General features: G+C 37.0%; 2 protein-coding genes across 2 annotated transcripts in view; one reads left to right on the top strand and one right to left on the bottom strand.

Annotated features, from left to right (window-relative positions):
* The window catches only part of LOC105164573 (probable LRR receptor-like serine/threonine-protein kinase At1g56130), a 4,166-nt gene extending 1,712 nt beyond the window's left edge, over nucleotides 1-2,454 (bottom strand). Inside the window, exons 1-13 of the mRNA XM_011083253.2 lie at nucleotides 2,230-2,454; nucleotides 1,994-2,150; nucleotides 1,836-1,907; nucleotides 1,680-1,751; nucleotides 1,490-1,561; nucleotides 1,295-1,366; nucleotides 1,077-1,148; nucleotides 911-982; nucleotides 737-808; nucleotides 515-586; nucleotides 360-431; nucleotides 200-271; nucleotides 48-116 (exon numbers count right to left, since the gene is read on the bottom strand). Of these exons, the coding sequence (XP_011081555.1) occupies nucleotides 48-116; nucleotides 200-271; nucleotides 360-431; nucleotides 515-586; nucleotides 737-808; nucleotides 911-982; nucleotides 1,077-1,148; nucleotides 1,295-1,366; nucleotides 1,490-1,561; nucleotides 1,680-1,751; nucleotides 1,836-1,907; nucleotides 1,994-2,150; nucleotides 2,230-2,407 (1,124 nt within the window). The 5' untranslated portion in view covers nucleotides 2,408-2,454. The remainder of the gene's footprint in view (nucleotides 1-47; nucleotides 117-199; nucleotides 272-359; nucleotides 432-514; nucleotides 587-736; nucleotides 809-910; nucleotides 983-1,076; nucleotides 1,149-1,294; nucleotides 1,367-1,489; nucleotides 1,562-1,679; nucleotides 1,752-1,835; nucleotides 1,908-1,993; nucleotides 2,151-2,229) is intronic.
* LOC105164571 (putative UDP-sugar transporter DDB_G0278631) lies at nucleotides 3,289-7,669 on the top strand. The gene is made up of 10 exons (XM_011083245.2): nucleotides 3,289-3,502; nucleotides 4,455-4,531; nucleotides 5,032-5,193; nucleotides 5,303-5,436; nucleotides 5,930-6,060; nucleotides 6,137-6,181; nucleotides 6,274-6,371; nucleotides 6,515-6,622; nucleotides 7,204-7,260; nucleotides 7,355-7,669. Exons 1-10 carry the CDS (start codon nucleotides 3,361-3,363, stop codon nucleotides 7,427-7,429), a joined length of 1,029 nt encoding a protein of 342 aa, XP_011081547.1. The 5' UTR covers nucleotides 3,289-3,360; the 3' UTR covers nucleotides 7,430-7,669.

Raw genomic sequence — 16,400 nt, 5'->3', positions numbered from 1 at the left:
CATGTTCTGCAATCATTGTTAAAACCGTATCTCAGTTTGGGGCTTACAAGGCAACAAGTGAAGAAGTTATAACATCAGAAGGTAGATCACCATCCAGGTTATTACTTCCAAGATATCTGAAAGCAGGATAGAGATGGTATGTTGATTGTTGAGATATTGATGAATACACGTCATCGTAAATAAGTAATGGCTCACTCACAGGTACTGTAACGATGGAAATGTTTTGAATGAAGCTGGAATTTGACCTGTCAACTTGTTGAAGCTGAGGTCCCTGTAATTCCACATATAACAAATTAAATTGATCAACCTGAAAGTGGATTCAGCGAAACATCTGCACAAAATTTAACTGAAAAACGTACAAGATTTTCAGGTTGGGCAACGTGCTTAATCGGTTTGGAATTTGGCCTCGAATTCCACAGTTTCTCAACGATCTGTCCGAGGAAGTATAAGTGTAAGAAAAGAAATGTATCGTAAAATCAGATGCTCAACATGCAGAGTTGTTTCGAGAGCTTACAATATGGAGAGACTCGACAAATTCTCTAAGAAATCCAGAGAACTATCACTTGGACCAAGATCACTAATTCTCCTGGAATGTCAAAACAAAAAAAGCATAACGAGAATGCAAAAGCTAGCTACAGATTAACTCCAACTGCATGTGTGCAAATAATGAAGTACAACAATATTTATCCGGATATAAACCTATATAAGATTCAGGAGAAGTTATAGAAATCCGTACAAGTCCTCCAGTTTGGTTAGAGAAGCAAAGCTGCTTGGAATCGGGCCCTCGAGATTTGTTCCTTCCAGTCTCCTATTAACAAGAATAATAGTTATTTCAGAACTCAAGCAACAATAACTGAAAACTAGATCCCTTATACTATAATGTAATATGACAGACAAAGGTCGTACATACAGGACTTTGAGATTAGTAAAAGTTCCCAAGAATTCTGGAATCTTTCCACGGAAACGATTATCAGATGCCCATCTGAAAAAACAAACATCACCTAGTCAATTTACCTAATTCAACCATAATACTTGCAGAGCATACAGAGATAAGTTTGTTTTTTGAGAAAAAGTACAGTATCTGGAGGGATTTCAAGTTTGATAATTCTTGTGGAATTGGCCCACTCACCCCGCTACTATCAATGTACCTGAAAGAAGATCAAGAGAGGCAATAAAACATAGATGATGCAGCAAGATCCCAATAAAAGTACTCTTCTCGACTTGTATGCATTCTAGTAGCCTATATTTGAAATGGGAAGTACCGAGATGAGGAAAATGACAGATAAATACTCACAGCTGGTGTAAGGAGGTTAAGTTTCCGAGCTGAGGAGGCAGCCTCCCTTGCAAATTGTTTGAGCTAACACTTCTGCGTTATGATAATAAAGTAGATGAATGATGCATTACTAGGATGTGAAGGAACAGGAAAAGGATTAGATGAATAGCAAAAGAAAAGAAAATAGCAAGCTATGTATCAGCTTATATAGCTTACAGGGAGAGCAACTTGGTTAGGTTGCCGAGCTCCGCAGGAACTGGACCTGTGAAATTGTTAGTGCCCAAGGCCCTGCATTTTCAATTCCTCAACAGTAAATTTGCTTGTTTCAAAAGACCAAAGAGAACACAATTACACTTGAAAGTTCAAGAAAGCTCATAGTATTGAGTCGTGAGATTCCGAACGATACAAGTATTCCATTTTCAACAGCTGTCCAATCTCTGGTGGGATGGATCCATTTAACACATTCTGATTCAAATTCCTTCATCATAGAATCAGACCATAAAATCAACCAATTGGCCTACGAAAGATGAGAAAAATGCTCAAAGGAACTGCAATCACTTACAAGTCGCTCAATTCTGTCAGCAGAAACAATTCTTGAGGGATTTCACCAGAGATATCTAAGGCATATATTTTTCTGAATCACATGATGATTGAACACCAGTCTCAGCATAAAAGCAGATAAAGGAACAAGTAGCAAGAGTAGGTAAAAAAATAACTAACAAGTGAGTAATGTGGCAGATAGTATCTGAACAGTCGCAGGCAATTCTTGGATTAGCAGTCTCAGGAGCCCAGGTAGCATTTGGGGTGCAGGGATCAACACTTAAATTCAGCTTGCTTCTTAGATTCCAATGATCAATTATCTTGTTTATAGCATCCACTGAATTGGCAAACCTAAACATAAATCATTCCAAGTAGTAATCTAATTTTCAAGTTTGGCAGCATGAAGCATCACACACCTTCACGGGGTTCAGTTTTTGGCTGTGCAGCAACAGTTTCAAGCATCCAAATTACAAGCAAAGAGAAACTCAAAACCCCCATTTCACAAGCTGATCCAAGAGAACGACACACACAGCTCTTACAAACTGAAAGAGGTGAAGTAGTTGTCCTGTTAAAAACTGGGAGATATTTGGACATCTTGGAAGATAACAACAAAAGCAAAAAGCCAAAGCCATTCAATTTCTTGACTTTCTTATTCCTCAAAGTCTACTTCACTCTGATAATATATATACATATATATGAAACAACAAATGAAGCTACGGAAATAGACTTTTTTGCTTTCTTTGACTTGTACTATTACTCACCCACCATACTACGTACGTTCATTTATGTTCTTTTCATTCTAATATTATTCTTTTTTGTCCCCTTTTATTCTTACTTATTACACTCATATACAACCAATTGGTCTTCCTTAAAATGATGTTGCTGCCGTCTATACCATATTTTAAATGTAGCCCCAATTGTTCCTTCCTTTCTTTTTCTACCAATAAACAATGACAAAAGCAACTAGACCTTGTGGAGTAGTGTTGGTAAGCACAGTTAGAAAAATGCAAGCAATTGCATTCAAGTGGCAAAGATATATGAGATTTTAGTCTACTATCTTGAGCAATTTTGGTTGATGATGTCTTAAACTAGCGATCAAAATTGAATCTTTACGTGTGACTACGTATTATAATTTATTTAATTAGTCTTTGGTGTATTGATTAATGATGGATTTAATATATTGCTTATTTTACTGAAATATATAATTAATGTAATTACTGCTTTTGTCCAAAATGAAACCAATTCAAAACATGGTTTTTATGTCCAAGAATTGAATATTACAAATTCAAATGAGAAACTTAATTATGCACAAACAAATAATAGCTACAGATTTGGTGACTAACTAATAATTGGCATAGATGTTAAAATATTTAATATAAAGAGAAGAATAAGTAATTAGTTTTTAGCAAATGAAACTACATTGACTAGAAAAATTACTTTACAAATATATAAACTAATTCCCAAACTTTTTGCTCCACTACTACTTCCCAAAGCCAAAGCTTTTCGTCAGTTGTAAAAGTCGAATTTTTCATTTTTTCTTCCAAACTATGGAAACGCATTCAAAGAGCAGCTCGATTCTGCCAATGGCGTCGGCTGATCCTCCGGCGCAAGAGGAAGGCAAGTTCTTCAAAGGATCCGCCATGACTAGGAGGGGCGCTTATGCCGCCATCTTTTACATGACTTGTGCTGGTACTTGGTTAAAATTCTTCAAATTATTTTTTTATTACTTTGAGACGGAATTTGGCTTCGTTTGTTTACATGGATTTCTTTTTCTGGTGAAAGGATGTTGCTTGAGAAGCCGTTTTTGGTTTTCACTTTTTTTTTTTTGCTGGTTTTGAGTTTGTTGATATTTATATTTTTTAGGCCCATTCTGAGACGATTGGACGTTGAAATTCAAGAAAATCGTTGCCTTAGTGTTGGCTTCCGCATATATTGGTCTCAGTAAAGTTTAAAGTTTTTGAATTCTCTGTTTTCTAGTAACATATAAGTTTCTGGAATTGATTCGTGAAATTTAAAGCATCAATCTTTGGCGGGTGTTTGTTTAATATTAGCATGGCTGTAGTCCATGTCAGGCAAATAAAAAATTATTTGTTGTGATTAAAAGATTAAATTTTTCCTCATTTAGGTGTGCTGGTGGACGATAAAATAAATAAAAAGAAATTATTAATTATCTGGTATGCATGAGTCGGACTTAAATAGTACTTGCTAGCTGCAGAGGGTATGAGGCCTTCTAAACATTGAAGCTTAATTTTGGAGCTAAAGGCGCAGTGAATATGTTGAATCTGTGGATTGACTCTGATAATCTCCAGTTTACTCTATATTTTCATTTGTTTTTTCTTTTATTTTTTCCCTGTCTTTTTCTTTTCCAACTTGTTGTCCCATCCCCTGGTTCTTAGAGCTTAGCAGACCACTGCTAAATGCTAAACATGTTCTCTCATGGTAGTTTTTTTTATTACAACTCAGGAAAAACCAACTCTTTTCATTGTAAATATGATATAACTTTACTTGGCATCACCTTATAGGCTCTTGCTATTTAGTCCCGTCACTGATTGTGCTTCATTAGAACATAGATTGCCTGAGTGGTTGACATCAATACTCTCACCAACATGTACAGAAACATGAATAGACTTCAATTTTGCAGTGCTCTTGGTGATGTTCAATAAGGCTGCTCTTTCTTCATACAATTTCCCATGCGCCAACGTCATCACTCTTTGTCAGGTACTATCACCAAACCTTAACGGGTGAGTGGCATATATCGGACACTACATAGAACAAAAGCATAGAATAAAAGAATGTATCAAGATATTATCACAGTTTATCTTATATTTCGAGTAGGCGTAGGTGCTTTTGGTTTTTACCAGGTATTGACAAGTCTTGATTGGGTTTACGTAATAATGACAATTTAATGCTCCTCAATTAAAGTCCTAATCTTTTGGTAGAGACAGGATGGCTCTTCATTATTTGCTATTATTTTATAAAGTTCAATCCTACTTGTGTTGGTAGTTCATGTTGCTATAACTTCAAGTCGTATTTAAAACTCGAGGGATTGTTATAGTCATACCAAAGGAGGTTCGGTTGTTGGTTGTCCTTCTCTTGCCTCTTAATGACAAGAGAAACTAGGTGCCTCTGTTGTGTCTAGTTTTTTATTGAATATCAATCACAGATTTGTATTTTCTATGCTCTCAGGATTGATTTTCTCATTGATGTATTTGCTGCAGATGATAAGTTCATGCAGTTTTCTTTATGTACTGCGACGCCTAAAGCTCATTTCATTTAGTACAAATGAATCATTAGCCCTGAATGATAGTTCGAAGATGTTGGTATCAGTAAAGACATTGATCAACACTTCACCGCTCTCTCTAACCTATTTGCTTTACATGGTAATACCTTTTGCCAGTCAGTGATTTTGGCTTTTTCCTGTTGTAAGTTGCAAGTTTCTTCACCCAACTTTTTTTTTCCCATCACCTGTTATCTTGGTTTCTTTGAAAGCTAGCCTCTATGGAGTCGGTTCGGGGTGTAAATGTACCTATGTACACAACCTTAAGGAGAACGACAGTTGTATTTACTATGATACTCGAGTATGTCCTCGTGAGGCAAAGGTACACGCGTCCTATTCTTGGAAGGTAAGCATCTTTTTTATTATACTGACATTTTCATGCATAAGCAGACATTTCCATTGACCAGTACATTGCTACAGTAATTCTAATTACATTCCAAACAGACAAACTTACAGTGATAAGTAAAAGCACTAATATAAACTACTGAAAGTATTAAGTATGTTTAACATTTTAATCCTGTTGCAGATAGGCCATGTAGCTAAATGGAGTATATGCTCTAATTATAAATTATCGAAGAACAAAATTGTGTTGGAGAATTAATAGATAACTGATGGAAAACTTATTATGGGCATAGTGAAAGGAAGCATGTAACTGGATTGATGCCTGGAAAATATTGATTTGCAGCCTCATCTTTGTTGCTTTCTCCTTTATATTTGGACCTTTTCTTTTCTAGAACTCTTTCATCACCAGTGGATTTCAAACAGGAGCAGCAGGAGTGCTTGCAATTATATGTTTACCTTTCCTTAGATTGGCTGATGAATAATTTAGATGTTGCCAGTGTGGCATTAATTGTGTTAGGTGCTTTTATTGCGGGAGTCCGGGACTTGTCATTTGACTCCTACAGCTATCTGGTTGTTTTTGTATCTAACATCTCCACCGCAGTATACCTCACAACCATAGCTCGCATTGGTATTCTTCTTCCATCTTTGTCTATCATGTTTGCTTGCAACTTCATAACTATGAGGCTGATATATGATTTACCCAGGCAAATCTAGTGGGCTCAGTAGCTTTGGTCTAATGTGGTGCAACGGCAAGTAATCCTATCTTTATGTTTTCCCTCTCTTAGAACATTTATCTGATAGTTGTTTCTGATCCCCTGTTTTTTTCTTTTTCTGGCTACAGGAATATTTTGCGGTCCCATTTTACTGATCTCAACCATTTTCCGAGGTGACTTGGAGAGGATCAAGAATTTTCCATATTTGACATCTCCCGGTTTCCTGGTAACATTTGGTGAACCTTGATATTCACTTCAAACTTGATACCCATATACCATTGACTTGTTTTCAAGTGAAATATCTGTAATAAATTTGTTTTGCTTAGATTTGTGTGTTGCACTTTGTTGCCAACTTGTCTGATATTTCAGGTGGTATTGCTTTTGTCCTGCATCCTGGCTTTTTTCCTGAATTATAGTATATTCCTCAACACAACTCTGAATTCCGCACTCACACAGACAATATGTGGAAATCTGAAGGTTTGTTCAAAAATGCTTACCTTTCCTCCCAGTGTTTAGTTTCACATAAACTGCCCAGCTGAACTGCAATTGTATAGTTACTGCTCATATTTGCAATGAACCTAGAGATCAAGGCATTGGTCCTAGATAAATGGTTCTGAATTTATAAACTTTGTCACAATCCTTTTCTTCTTTGACTGCAATTGTGAAATTGAATATTCAATTCTCTAGCAAAAAATCTTACACGTCATTATTAACTGCATGATTTTGCAAGATCTGCAGTGAGATCACTTTAACAAATATCATCACTTGTGTTGTGGTCGTAAATATATGAGGTGGTGAAGTGAGACATATGTTGCGGTGTTTTCGATTCATTTTCATGGAAAAGAAAATTTAATTTATTGCCTTCAAATCTTGTTGTCAATTTTGATGTTGCTAATAGCACCAGTTATGCCCGTCTCATGCTTAGCACAGTTCCCACTGCCCCCACATTTTGTGGTTGAGGTCCTCCGATGCTCATTATAGGCATTTAGCTCAAGGGTTTAGATTCTTGTATGCAATGTGATGAGTTACGAGTTTGCCTATTCATGGTGTTTGTGCAGGACTTTTTCACGGTTGCACTCGGATGGATAATTTTCGGTGGGCTGCCGTTTGATTTAGTAAGTGCATTCCTATTCTGTTGTATTATATGAGTACAAGTGGTGCCTTGTATTCGGATTCTTGCAAGCTTGAGCCTTTGTAATTTGGTTGCAGTTGAATGTCACCGGGCAACTCATCGGCTTCATTGGCTCAGCGATGTATGCCTACTATAAGCTTATCGGAAAATGACCAGATTTTGTTAATCCGACAGTCAATTGATGTGATTGCCTGAAGAGTCTGAGGTGTTTTTTATATGCGGTGATGGGAAGTCCATTAAGTTATTAGGTTCCAGAATCAGAATGCAGTGTGATAGCTGCTTCAATTAGCAACTCTTTACCATTTACTTGAGACTGACTTCATTTGCTCTTTAGTTAAAAAAATCAAAATTTTGAGACTATACACCAACACTCCATGGCATAGCAGAAATTTTGTCCTCATCTTACTGCATTCTCCATATCTTTAATCTCTTAGTTATTGATAAGGTAAAAAAAACTAAGTATATTGATTGGAGATTGAATTATTAAAAAATAGAAATTGTATGTAAAAGAAGTGAGAAGCAGATAAAAATCTTCATTCACAAAATAAACCCTCTTCAAAGAATTGTTTCTTTCAACAGAAAAAATTAGAGCCCATATGCGGCGAGTGGTGATTATTGGTATTGGTTTTGTGGCCCAAATCCAATGTAACATTTGGTATTTGCAGCGCGCCATAAAAGTCACGTGCATGAGAGGTTTTGATTCCGCTCCAACCAAATTTAACAGTCATGAGCGAGAAGAGGAGGAGGGCAAGCTAGGCCTGGCAACGAGTCGAGTTCGACTCTGTAACTTTGAGCTCGAGCTCAACGAGCTAGCTGAGGTGGAGCTCGAGCTCGACACTGCATTCTGGAGCTCGGTTTCTCGAGCTAAATAGGAAGAGAAACAGAACATATTTGACAGAACTCATTCCATTTATTTGACACAAAGCAAGGAAAATCTTAGCAAGCAACAGGCACAAATATGTAATCTGATGCAACTACGGTGCGAGCAATTGATCAACAGAGAAGAACTACCTGGAAGCCGCACTCATTGCTGTCCTCATTGTCGACTTGCCTTTCTTGTTCCCGCGAATTTGGGGGCTAGGGTTCTAAGAGATGGGTTTGGCCGTTTGGGGAAGAAATAAGAGAGGGGAAAGAATGGAGGTAGAAAGAGAAAGAGAGAAAGAAAAAGGAAGAAGCAGGGGTGGCAGATGAGTCGAGCCGGCTTGACTTTGAGCTCGAGCTCGAGCTGGGTTTTAAGTGTTCACCAGCTTGCGAGCTGGTGAATATTTTTTATTTTTTATTTATATATATATATTTATTTTTGAATTCTTTATATATTTAATTTTATATTTAATATTTAATCAGTTTTATAATGTAAATTGACCATATATTATAATTATTAATCATATCATACATTTTATTTTGGATAACAATAAATTATGGTACTTTTATTTATACATTTGATCTTTATATAAAAATAAATTTAATCAACAACTTAGTAAATTATAATATTTTTTATAATTAAAATTATTATTTAATATGACACATGTAAACTTTATGTTATATTTTATATATATTTGTATTACGTTATATATTTTTTAAATTGACAAGTAATTCACTTATGATTTTTTATTATTTATAAATTTATGTCAAAATTTAGTAATTCCTATGAATTAATAAGAAAATCATAATAATAATAATGATTATGATGATGATTGAACAATTTTAATTATTAATTATATATAATGAGATTAAAAAATTTAATCAATAATTATGATATCTTAAAATTCGGACACTTGATTCATACAAAATTTAAATATATACAAGACTGTGTCCATTAGATCATATCAGACGGTATGATTTAAAATCACATGGTCTGATTCAACGATACACCATCTTGAATGATCACTCTTATGTTTCGAGTACGATATCTCGACATCCGTATATCCAATAAGTCTAAAACTTTACCAAATATATTTTTTTTGTAAGTTTTATCATATCTAACGGTCTGATCTGAATTTTGATGGCCCGATTAACCCATGTTGTTCAACAATGTAAAATAATAGTTATATCAATGTTATACTAACATTTATAAATATATAAATTTTACAAATTGTGAATATATATTAATTTGGCGTAATTGCAAAAATAGTCCTGTAAGTAAGGGGGTGGCGTTCTTGGTCCCGTAACTATAGGACTGGCAATTTTAGTCCCGTAAGTTTCAAAAAGTTCTCAATTTTAGTCCCCCGCACAAATCTGGCCAATTTTTGGACAATTTTACCCTTTTCCAGCTTTAAAATGTGCAATTTAGTCCAGTTTCAATTATTTTGCATTCTAATGTGTATTTTCCACTCATGCTCAACAAGAATGGTATCAGAGCCTAGGTTTATTGAAGAAATATATGTTTATATTACATTTTGATATTATCCACTAATGGAGGAGACTTTTTCAAGAAAAAATGGAACCGAACGAAAGTTCGAGTTGCTCTAAAAACAGGGAAATTTCCAGATTCTGGAAATACAAAGAAGAGAATTTCTCATGGAAATTCTTGACAAGTGTGACAACGGTCCCAAGAGGATTGATCTAAAACTTCTCACGCCAGAAGAAGAACAAGAGTGGCTGAGAAATTTTGAAGTTCGACAAGTACTACTAGGAAATGCAGTGAGACGTCTACACTCCACTAAAGTCCATGGTAGAATTCCAGCCAGGAGAAATGGAACGGGTAAATTCCTACATAATTTCAGTTCAAAAAATTATGATTGATTGGAAGGAACTCGAGCCAGATACATCAAAGATCTCCCAAGATCTGAGGGAGATATAAAAGACGGTTCAAGACTATGGACATAGGTTAATACATATACCTATGAAAATAGAATCTTTGAGCCAAAAAAGACTATGGACATAGGTTAATACATATACCTATGAAAATAGAATCTTTGAGCCAAAAGGTGGACGAGATAATTAAGATCCTTCCGGATCTACACAAGGGCCTTACAGATCTGAGGATAAAAATTACAGATATAAAGAAAAATCAGAGAGAAAACCCTGAAACATCTAGATCCAGACAGGAGCGAATCAGGGACGCCCTCGGAACAGTACCCCTTCTACTCCATAAAGGGAAGGCCACAGAGATTCCAAAGCTAAAGTCAAGAGAAGATCTGATCATTGCATCTATCAGATCTATAAAATAATGGAGGTAACAAGAGCAGATCTACAAGAACTGGCGGAATCCTTTTCCCAACTCGGGATCGTGGATTTAGTCAATATCCAAACAAATGAGCTCACTCCAGCACTACCACCGCCGGAAGGAAGTACATGTTCTAATGATCCTCCACAGGATCAACCGATGAGGGAGAGTGCGGATTTCCACACTATTGCCACACCAACATTTGTGGGAACCAGATTAAAGGAAAATCCAGGAAGAAATCTAAAAAGAGCACGTGAGAATACACCTTGGGCAAGGACCATGCTCCAGCCCTTATATCCATACGGCGCTATACTAAACCTGGATATTATCGATTTCCGAAATACTGAGAAATTAATAGACGAATGGGTTGCAGCAATCAAGATAGCAGCGACTACCCTAAAACTCGACAAAGAAAACTTCATAAAGCTTGTGGAGTTGAGTTTGGAGGGATCTGTAAAAATCGGATGGGATAATACCCCAGAAGATACCAAAGCCAGTATCCTTGCCGGAGATTCAAAAAGCGCAATAGTTGACCGGCTAGGAAGGCTCATCAAGATACACTTCATTGGAGATGGATACTTCGAAGGAAGTAGGGCAGAAAAGCTAGGGAATATGCACAAGCTCTTTTCAGCCTCGAATTAAGAAGTATTTGCGCAGTAGATGAATATATCTATTGGTTCCGCAAGTATTTCTTCCAAAGCGGAGTAGCAACAGAAGTAGCAGCTCCAATGTTTTTTGCAAAAATATGCAATCCATGGAGGGAAATGTTGATTCAATCATACAAAGTATCTGAAGGACAGCTAGATTCAATGGCACGAAGAATGTCTTTCCTTAAAGACAAGTTGAAGGATTGGTGTTATCAACCATCCATCCAGAAGAACATGAAAAGACTGAGAGGTAAAATCAAACGAACCCCTCTCTGTTGTGATAACAATAATTTTCCAACTATTATAGGAGAATCAAGTGAGTCAAAGAAAAGGAAGAATCAGAATAATGACTCCTACACTAGGAATTCCAGAAGAACTTTTTCCCGACGGAGATCATGGTGGTCCAAGTCCAAAGCCAGAACATACAAATCTGGACAAAGAATAGGACCAACAAGGGTTTCATCCCAAGGATCTAGACGAACAGATGCAAGATCCATCGGAAGAACTCCTACAAGAAGAACTTTCAGACGGGCCCATACCCGAGCCAATGAAAGTTTTAAAGATTGCAATTGCTGGACTTGCGGAGCAAAAGGACATATATCTCCCGATTGTCCGCAAAAACGTGGTGAATTAAGAAAATTTGAAGCCACGGATGACATCCTAGATGTAGTTTACTATGGTGACTTGGTACCTATCTACCAATTCGAAGATCTTCCTTCAGACGAAGTGTCTATGAGGAGGAAATAGAGACTGATTCGGATGGATCTTCAACTGAGTCAGAATAACTACAACGAAGGAGATAGGCTTCAAACCTCCGAAAGCCTATCAGGATTCTTTTCCAGAATGACGGTGTCAAACAAAACCATGGAAAGAATCATGCGACAAGATTCCAACCTCAGCCCATATGATGGATTTAGGATTGGAGGAATTGGGAAAGTTTTGAACCAGATAGGACTAAACCAAAGGAAGCATCACATAATCTACAAAGTAAGTTCAGGTGAGTTTGCTATACCTATGGAACTTACTGGTAATGTGATGGAAATGCAGTTAATTCCTAAAGAAGAAATTCTTGAAGAATTGAGTAAGCTTAGAGAAGAAGTAGCCATTACTATGAAATGGATCCATATAGAAACTATTGAAGTAGTAATAAAAGCAACTTTTAAGGAAGGAATTGATTCAGAAATACATTTATCAATAATGGATAGAAGAATCAATAACTTAAGAGATGGTTGTCTTGGAACAATGATAGGTAACTTGTATGCAGGAAACTGATGTTTGACATTCATCCTAGGATTGCATACAACCTAGCAGACCAAGATTTTAGTAGAGTCTTAACCCTTCATCAAGATTTTAAAAGAAAAGATCTAATGAGAGAAGGAAATAGACCGTATTCTATAACTTATAGAATTGCATATGCCCTTTCCAATACGCATCATTCAGACTTGTTTCTTAGGAAAGAGTATATTGAGATTCCTAGAATTTTCAAGGGAGCTCGCCAAAGTCATGACACCAGACCCTATTAGAATACCTAGAATAGGTGGTGTTGATATTATTATAAAAGATTACCCAGTCTTAGATCGGACACTTAACTCTAGGACTGAGTTTAATAGTCGAATGTCCTTTTCGGAAGATAGGATTATAGGCTACAAAGGAAAGGAGAAAGAGTTACTGAAAGCTTTAACTCCTCAAGAGATTAGGGTTGATAACGTAAAACTTAGATGCCCTGAAGGATGGAAAGAAATACAAGTTATATTTGACATCACTAAGAAAGAAAACCTTTTTCCTTGTGATGACTTATATCATCTGCAGCAACCTGTGAGGGCATGCTGGAAATAGCGGGCCATGAAATTTTAGTTGCAGGTGTTGCAGGAAGAGAAAATGGGAGTATGACTTTGGGGTTAAGTTTCCTCGAAGATCATAAACCATGGGGAAGAAAAGGTAATGGAATGGAATTCAGTCTTGATGGTGTCACCATAAGGATTGAATGACGAGTCCCTTTTCTATATACATATATGTTGGTATGTTGTATGATCAATATAAGACGGAATATTTTGCAGCTTATATTGATTCAGGATCAGGTATTTGCACGGCAAAACCTGGGGTTTTCCCTAAGGAAGCAAGGGAAACCTTACCCGTCATTGCAGGAAGGAATTTTTCACAAAAAATCCTGATACTCAATAAGGGAATACGAGAAGCCAAGATCATGATTGGAGGAACATTCGGATCACCCTGGTTCAGGGTAAAAACACCTCCTATCTACTTTCATGATACAGGTGCCGATATCTTGTTAGGTAACAATTTTATTCAAACATTTGCAAGATATATGCAGGATAATCAAAGGAATCTGTTAATCTTTACTACTAACTGTGGTAGTAGTAGATACAGGTGTTGCGAAGAGAAAAGGCATTTAACATGATAATGCCAATAAATTTTCGCAGCAAACGTGGTGATTTTGATGCCAAATTAACTCATCCAAAAATGCAGGATAAGAGGAAATTTGGTAAGGTCCTTTTGTCTTTCACGCAACAGGGACTCATAGACAGCGATAGCTTCTATAAGGAATCCGAGGAGGAAATCCTAAACCTTAAAGAAGCACTATTGAGAATGAAAGCACTCGACATCAGCGAAGAGAGCAGACTTTCTCTTGAGAATGTCAAGAGGCTTATCCAGAGGAACTTCAGCGAAAATCCTCTGGCTTGGTGGGATAGGAACAAGATCGAAGCTACTCTGAAGGTCAAAGAAGAATGCAAATACGAGTATGTTAGATACAAACCTATCCAGATGAACATGGAAGATAAGAAGGATATGCAGATGATAATCAAAGAGCATATCACTCTTGGACTCATCGAGCCTGGAATATCTACCTATAGTAGCCCTGGATTTTTGGTAAGAAACCATGGCGAGATCAAGAGAGGTAAACCCAGGTTGGTAATTAACTATCAAGGCATTAATAAAATTTTAGAGTTTGATGGTTATTACATTCCTAGTAGAGAACACTTAATTGATTGTATTAAAGGAGCAAAAGTGTTTTCTAAATTCGATTGCAAATATGATTTCTATCAGATTAAAATGGAGAGCGAATCAAAGAAATTTACTGCATTATCCACACCACAGGGACAATATATCTAGAATGTGCTTCCAATGGGCTTAGCAAATGCACCCCAGATATTTCAAAGAAAAATGGATAATCTTTTTAAAGATTACTTCGAATTCATGTTTGTCTATATTGACGACATATTGATTGCATCAAAAAATATGAAGGAACATATTAGACATCTTGAAATATTTTCTGATGCATGCTATAGGGAAGGTTTAGTACTTTCTGAAAAGAAAGCTACTATTACAGTCAATAAGATTGAATTTTTAGGAATCCTTATTGACGAAACAGGAATTGAGTTGCAGGACCATATTGTGGAAAAAATCCGCAATTTTCCAGATGTACTCAAAGACAAGAAGCAATTGCAAAGCTTCTTGGGAGTTGTTAATTTTGCAGGAATCTTCATTAAGGATCTTGCAAGATACAGAAAAGATTTCCGACCACTTCTAAAAGAAACAGAAAGTTCAAAGTGGAAATGGGAAGAAATCCACACCAAAAGGGTTCGTGAGCTGAAACAAGTTTGCAGTAACCTTCCAAAACTTGCTATACCGCAGGACAGGGACGAATTGGTAGTCTACACAGATGCCAATGATTACAGATGGGCAGCAGTGCTCATGAAGAAGACAACTACAGGGGAAGAACCCTGTAGATATACCGGAGGGTTGTTCTCAGAACAACAAGCCAAAGTTTGGCACATAAATGAGAAAGAATTCTTTGCGGTTTGGAAGGCTTTCAAAAAATGGCCTTTATTTTTACTTGCGAAAGAATTTACTTTAAAAGTTGATAATACTAATGTCAAGGCTTTCTTAAAAAATAAATTAGAATAAAAAATAGAGAAAGCTCGTATTATCAGATGGCAAGTAGAATGCCAATATTATTGTTATAATATTGTCGTTATAAAATCTCATGAAAATGTTCTTGCAGATTTCCTGATGAGAGATGGAGGCATCTGAAGCAAACTCCATCATGTTGAGACTCAGGCACCTCCGGGAAAACCTCGAGGAGCTTGACAGAAAGTTCGGACAGCTAGCAGTTAATGCTCAAGTTGCCGGACAAATCCAAAGAGCTGATTTAGACACGGTCCAGGTCGCAATAAGGAGTTCCTTATTAGCATCCACTTCGCTATGGAACGACTTATGAGAACCAATTCGAAAGGCATCACCTTCCGGGATGACTCGCGAGTTGAGGGAGCATGACCCAAAACATGCCTTTAGAGTACAAGGCTCTACACCTGTAGCGTCGGATTCAAGTACCGATTGCACAAGGCCATCACCAGACTCTGGTGAAACGGCAACAATTGAGTCTCAGGAAGTGCAAACTCCTGTTGATTCAAGTCAACCCAACACCTCTGGGGTTAAAGAGGGAGAGATTAGCCTTAGGCCAATAACGGGAACCTCTAAGGCTAATACTAACGAATCAATATCTTTTTCTGCTTGGCAAGATTATCAGCGTATGTGGGAAAAATTAATTTCCCGCAAAGGAGTCAATCCAGGCAAGACCATTATCGAAACGTCTGGAAAATATAACAGAGTCTGGATGTTAGAAGGGTCTAAACCAGAAGATGTAAGAGAATGGTATGATTTTGGAGCTCTTGCTTCAGTTCATACTATGTCACCGAGTTTTTCGGAAATCTCAAAACTCCCGGAATGGATTAGTGGGGCGGTCTTTGATTCATGGCAAAACAACCCCCACTTAAAAAGAGGCAATGTTTTGGAGATAAAATTTATTTCAGTAGCTCCAGAAACTGCAGAAAATGGGTCTCATCCAGCATTCCATTTCATGAAGCTGCAGAGGCCAGATATGGTAGCTTTTAACAAAATCAAAGCTGCCTCAGGAGAAGCTCCCTTGGTATCAGCCATTAGTGAAGATAGTATCTCTACCAGGAGAGCTTGGGGACTATGGGTCTGTCTCACAGAGATGGACAAAGTCAAGTATCCATTCAAGATTTTCTCAAACAAAGTGAATGGATCATTCCTGTTAAATTCCATGACAGGAAAAAGCACGGAGTTTGCTGAAAGCTCATTCGAAAAGAAGAGGATGTTAATCTGGGAAAATAAGCTACCAGCAACCGAAGCCACAAGGATGAAGACATGCAACATGTTGCATGTTGGGCAATGGCATAACCATCTGTGCCCTTGCTGCGAGAAACAAGAAAAGCCCCTGTTCGGGACAAAGATTCGGATCGTGAAAAATAAACCCGAACCGGACCAAGA

The sequence above is a fragment of the Sesamum indicum genome, linkage group LG6, assembly GCF_000512975.1.
Source record: "Sesamum indicum cultivar Zhongzhi No. 13 linkage group LG6, S_indicum_v1.0, whole genome shotgun sequence".
NCBI lineage: Eukaryota > Viridiplantae > Streptophyta > Magnoliopsida > Lamiales > Pedaliaceae > Sesamum > Sesamum indicum.
The sequence above is the reverse complement of the archived record's forward strand: the minus strand, read 5'-3'. Positions and strand labels throughout refer to the sequence as shown.

What these genes read in the sequence shown, in the direction of transcription:
- LOC105164571 (XM_011083245.2), top strand. Translation starts at nt 3,361, where the DNA reads ATGGAAACGCATTCAAAGAGCAGCTCGATTCTGCCAATGGCGTCGGCT. An exon ending in TGACATCTCCCGGTTTCCTG is followed by an intron (nt 6,372 to 6,514) that starts GTAACATTTGGT and finishes CTGATATTTCAG; the next exon opens with GTGGTATTGCTTTTGTCCTG. An exon ending in CAATATGTGGAAATCTGAAG is followed by an intron (nt 6,623 to 7,203) that starts GTTTGTTCAAAA and finishes GTGTTTGTGCAG; the next exon opens with GACTTTTTCACGGTTGCACT.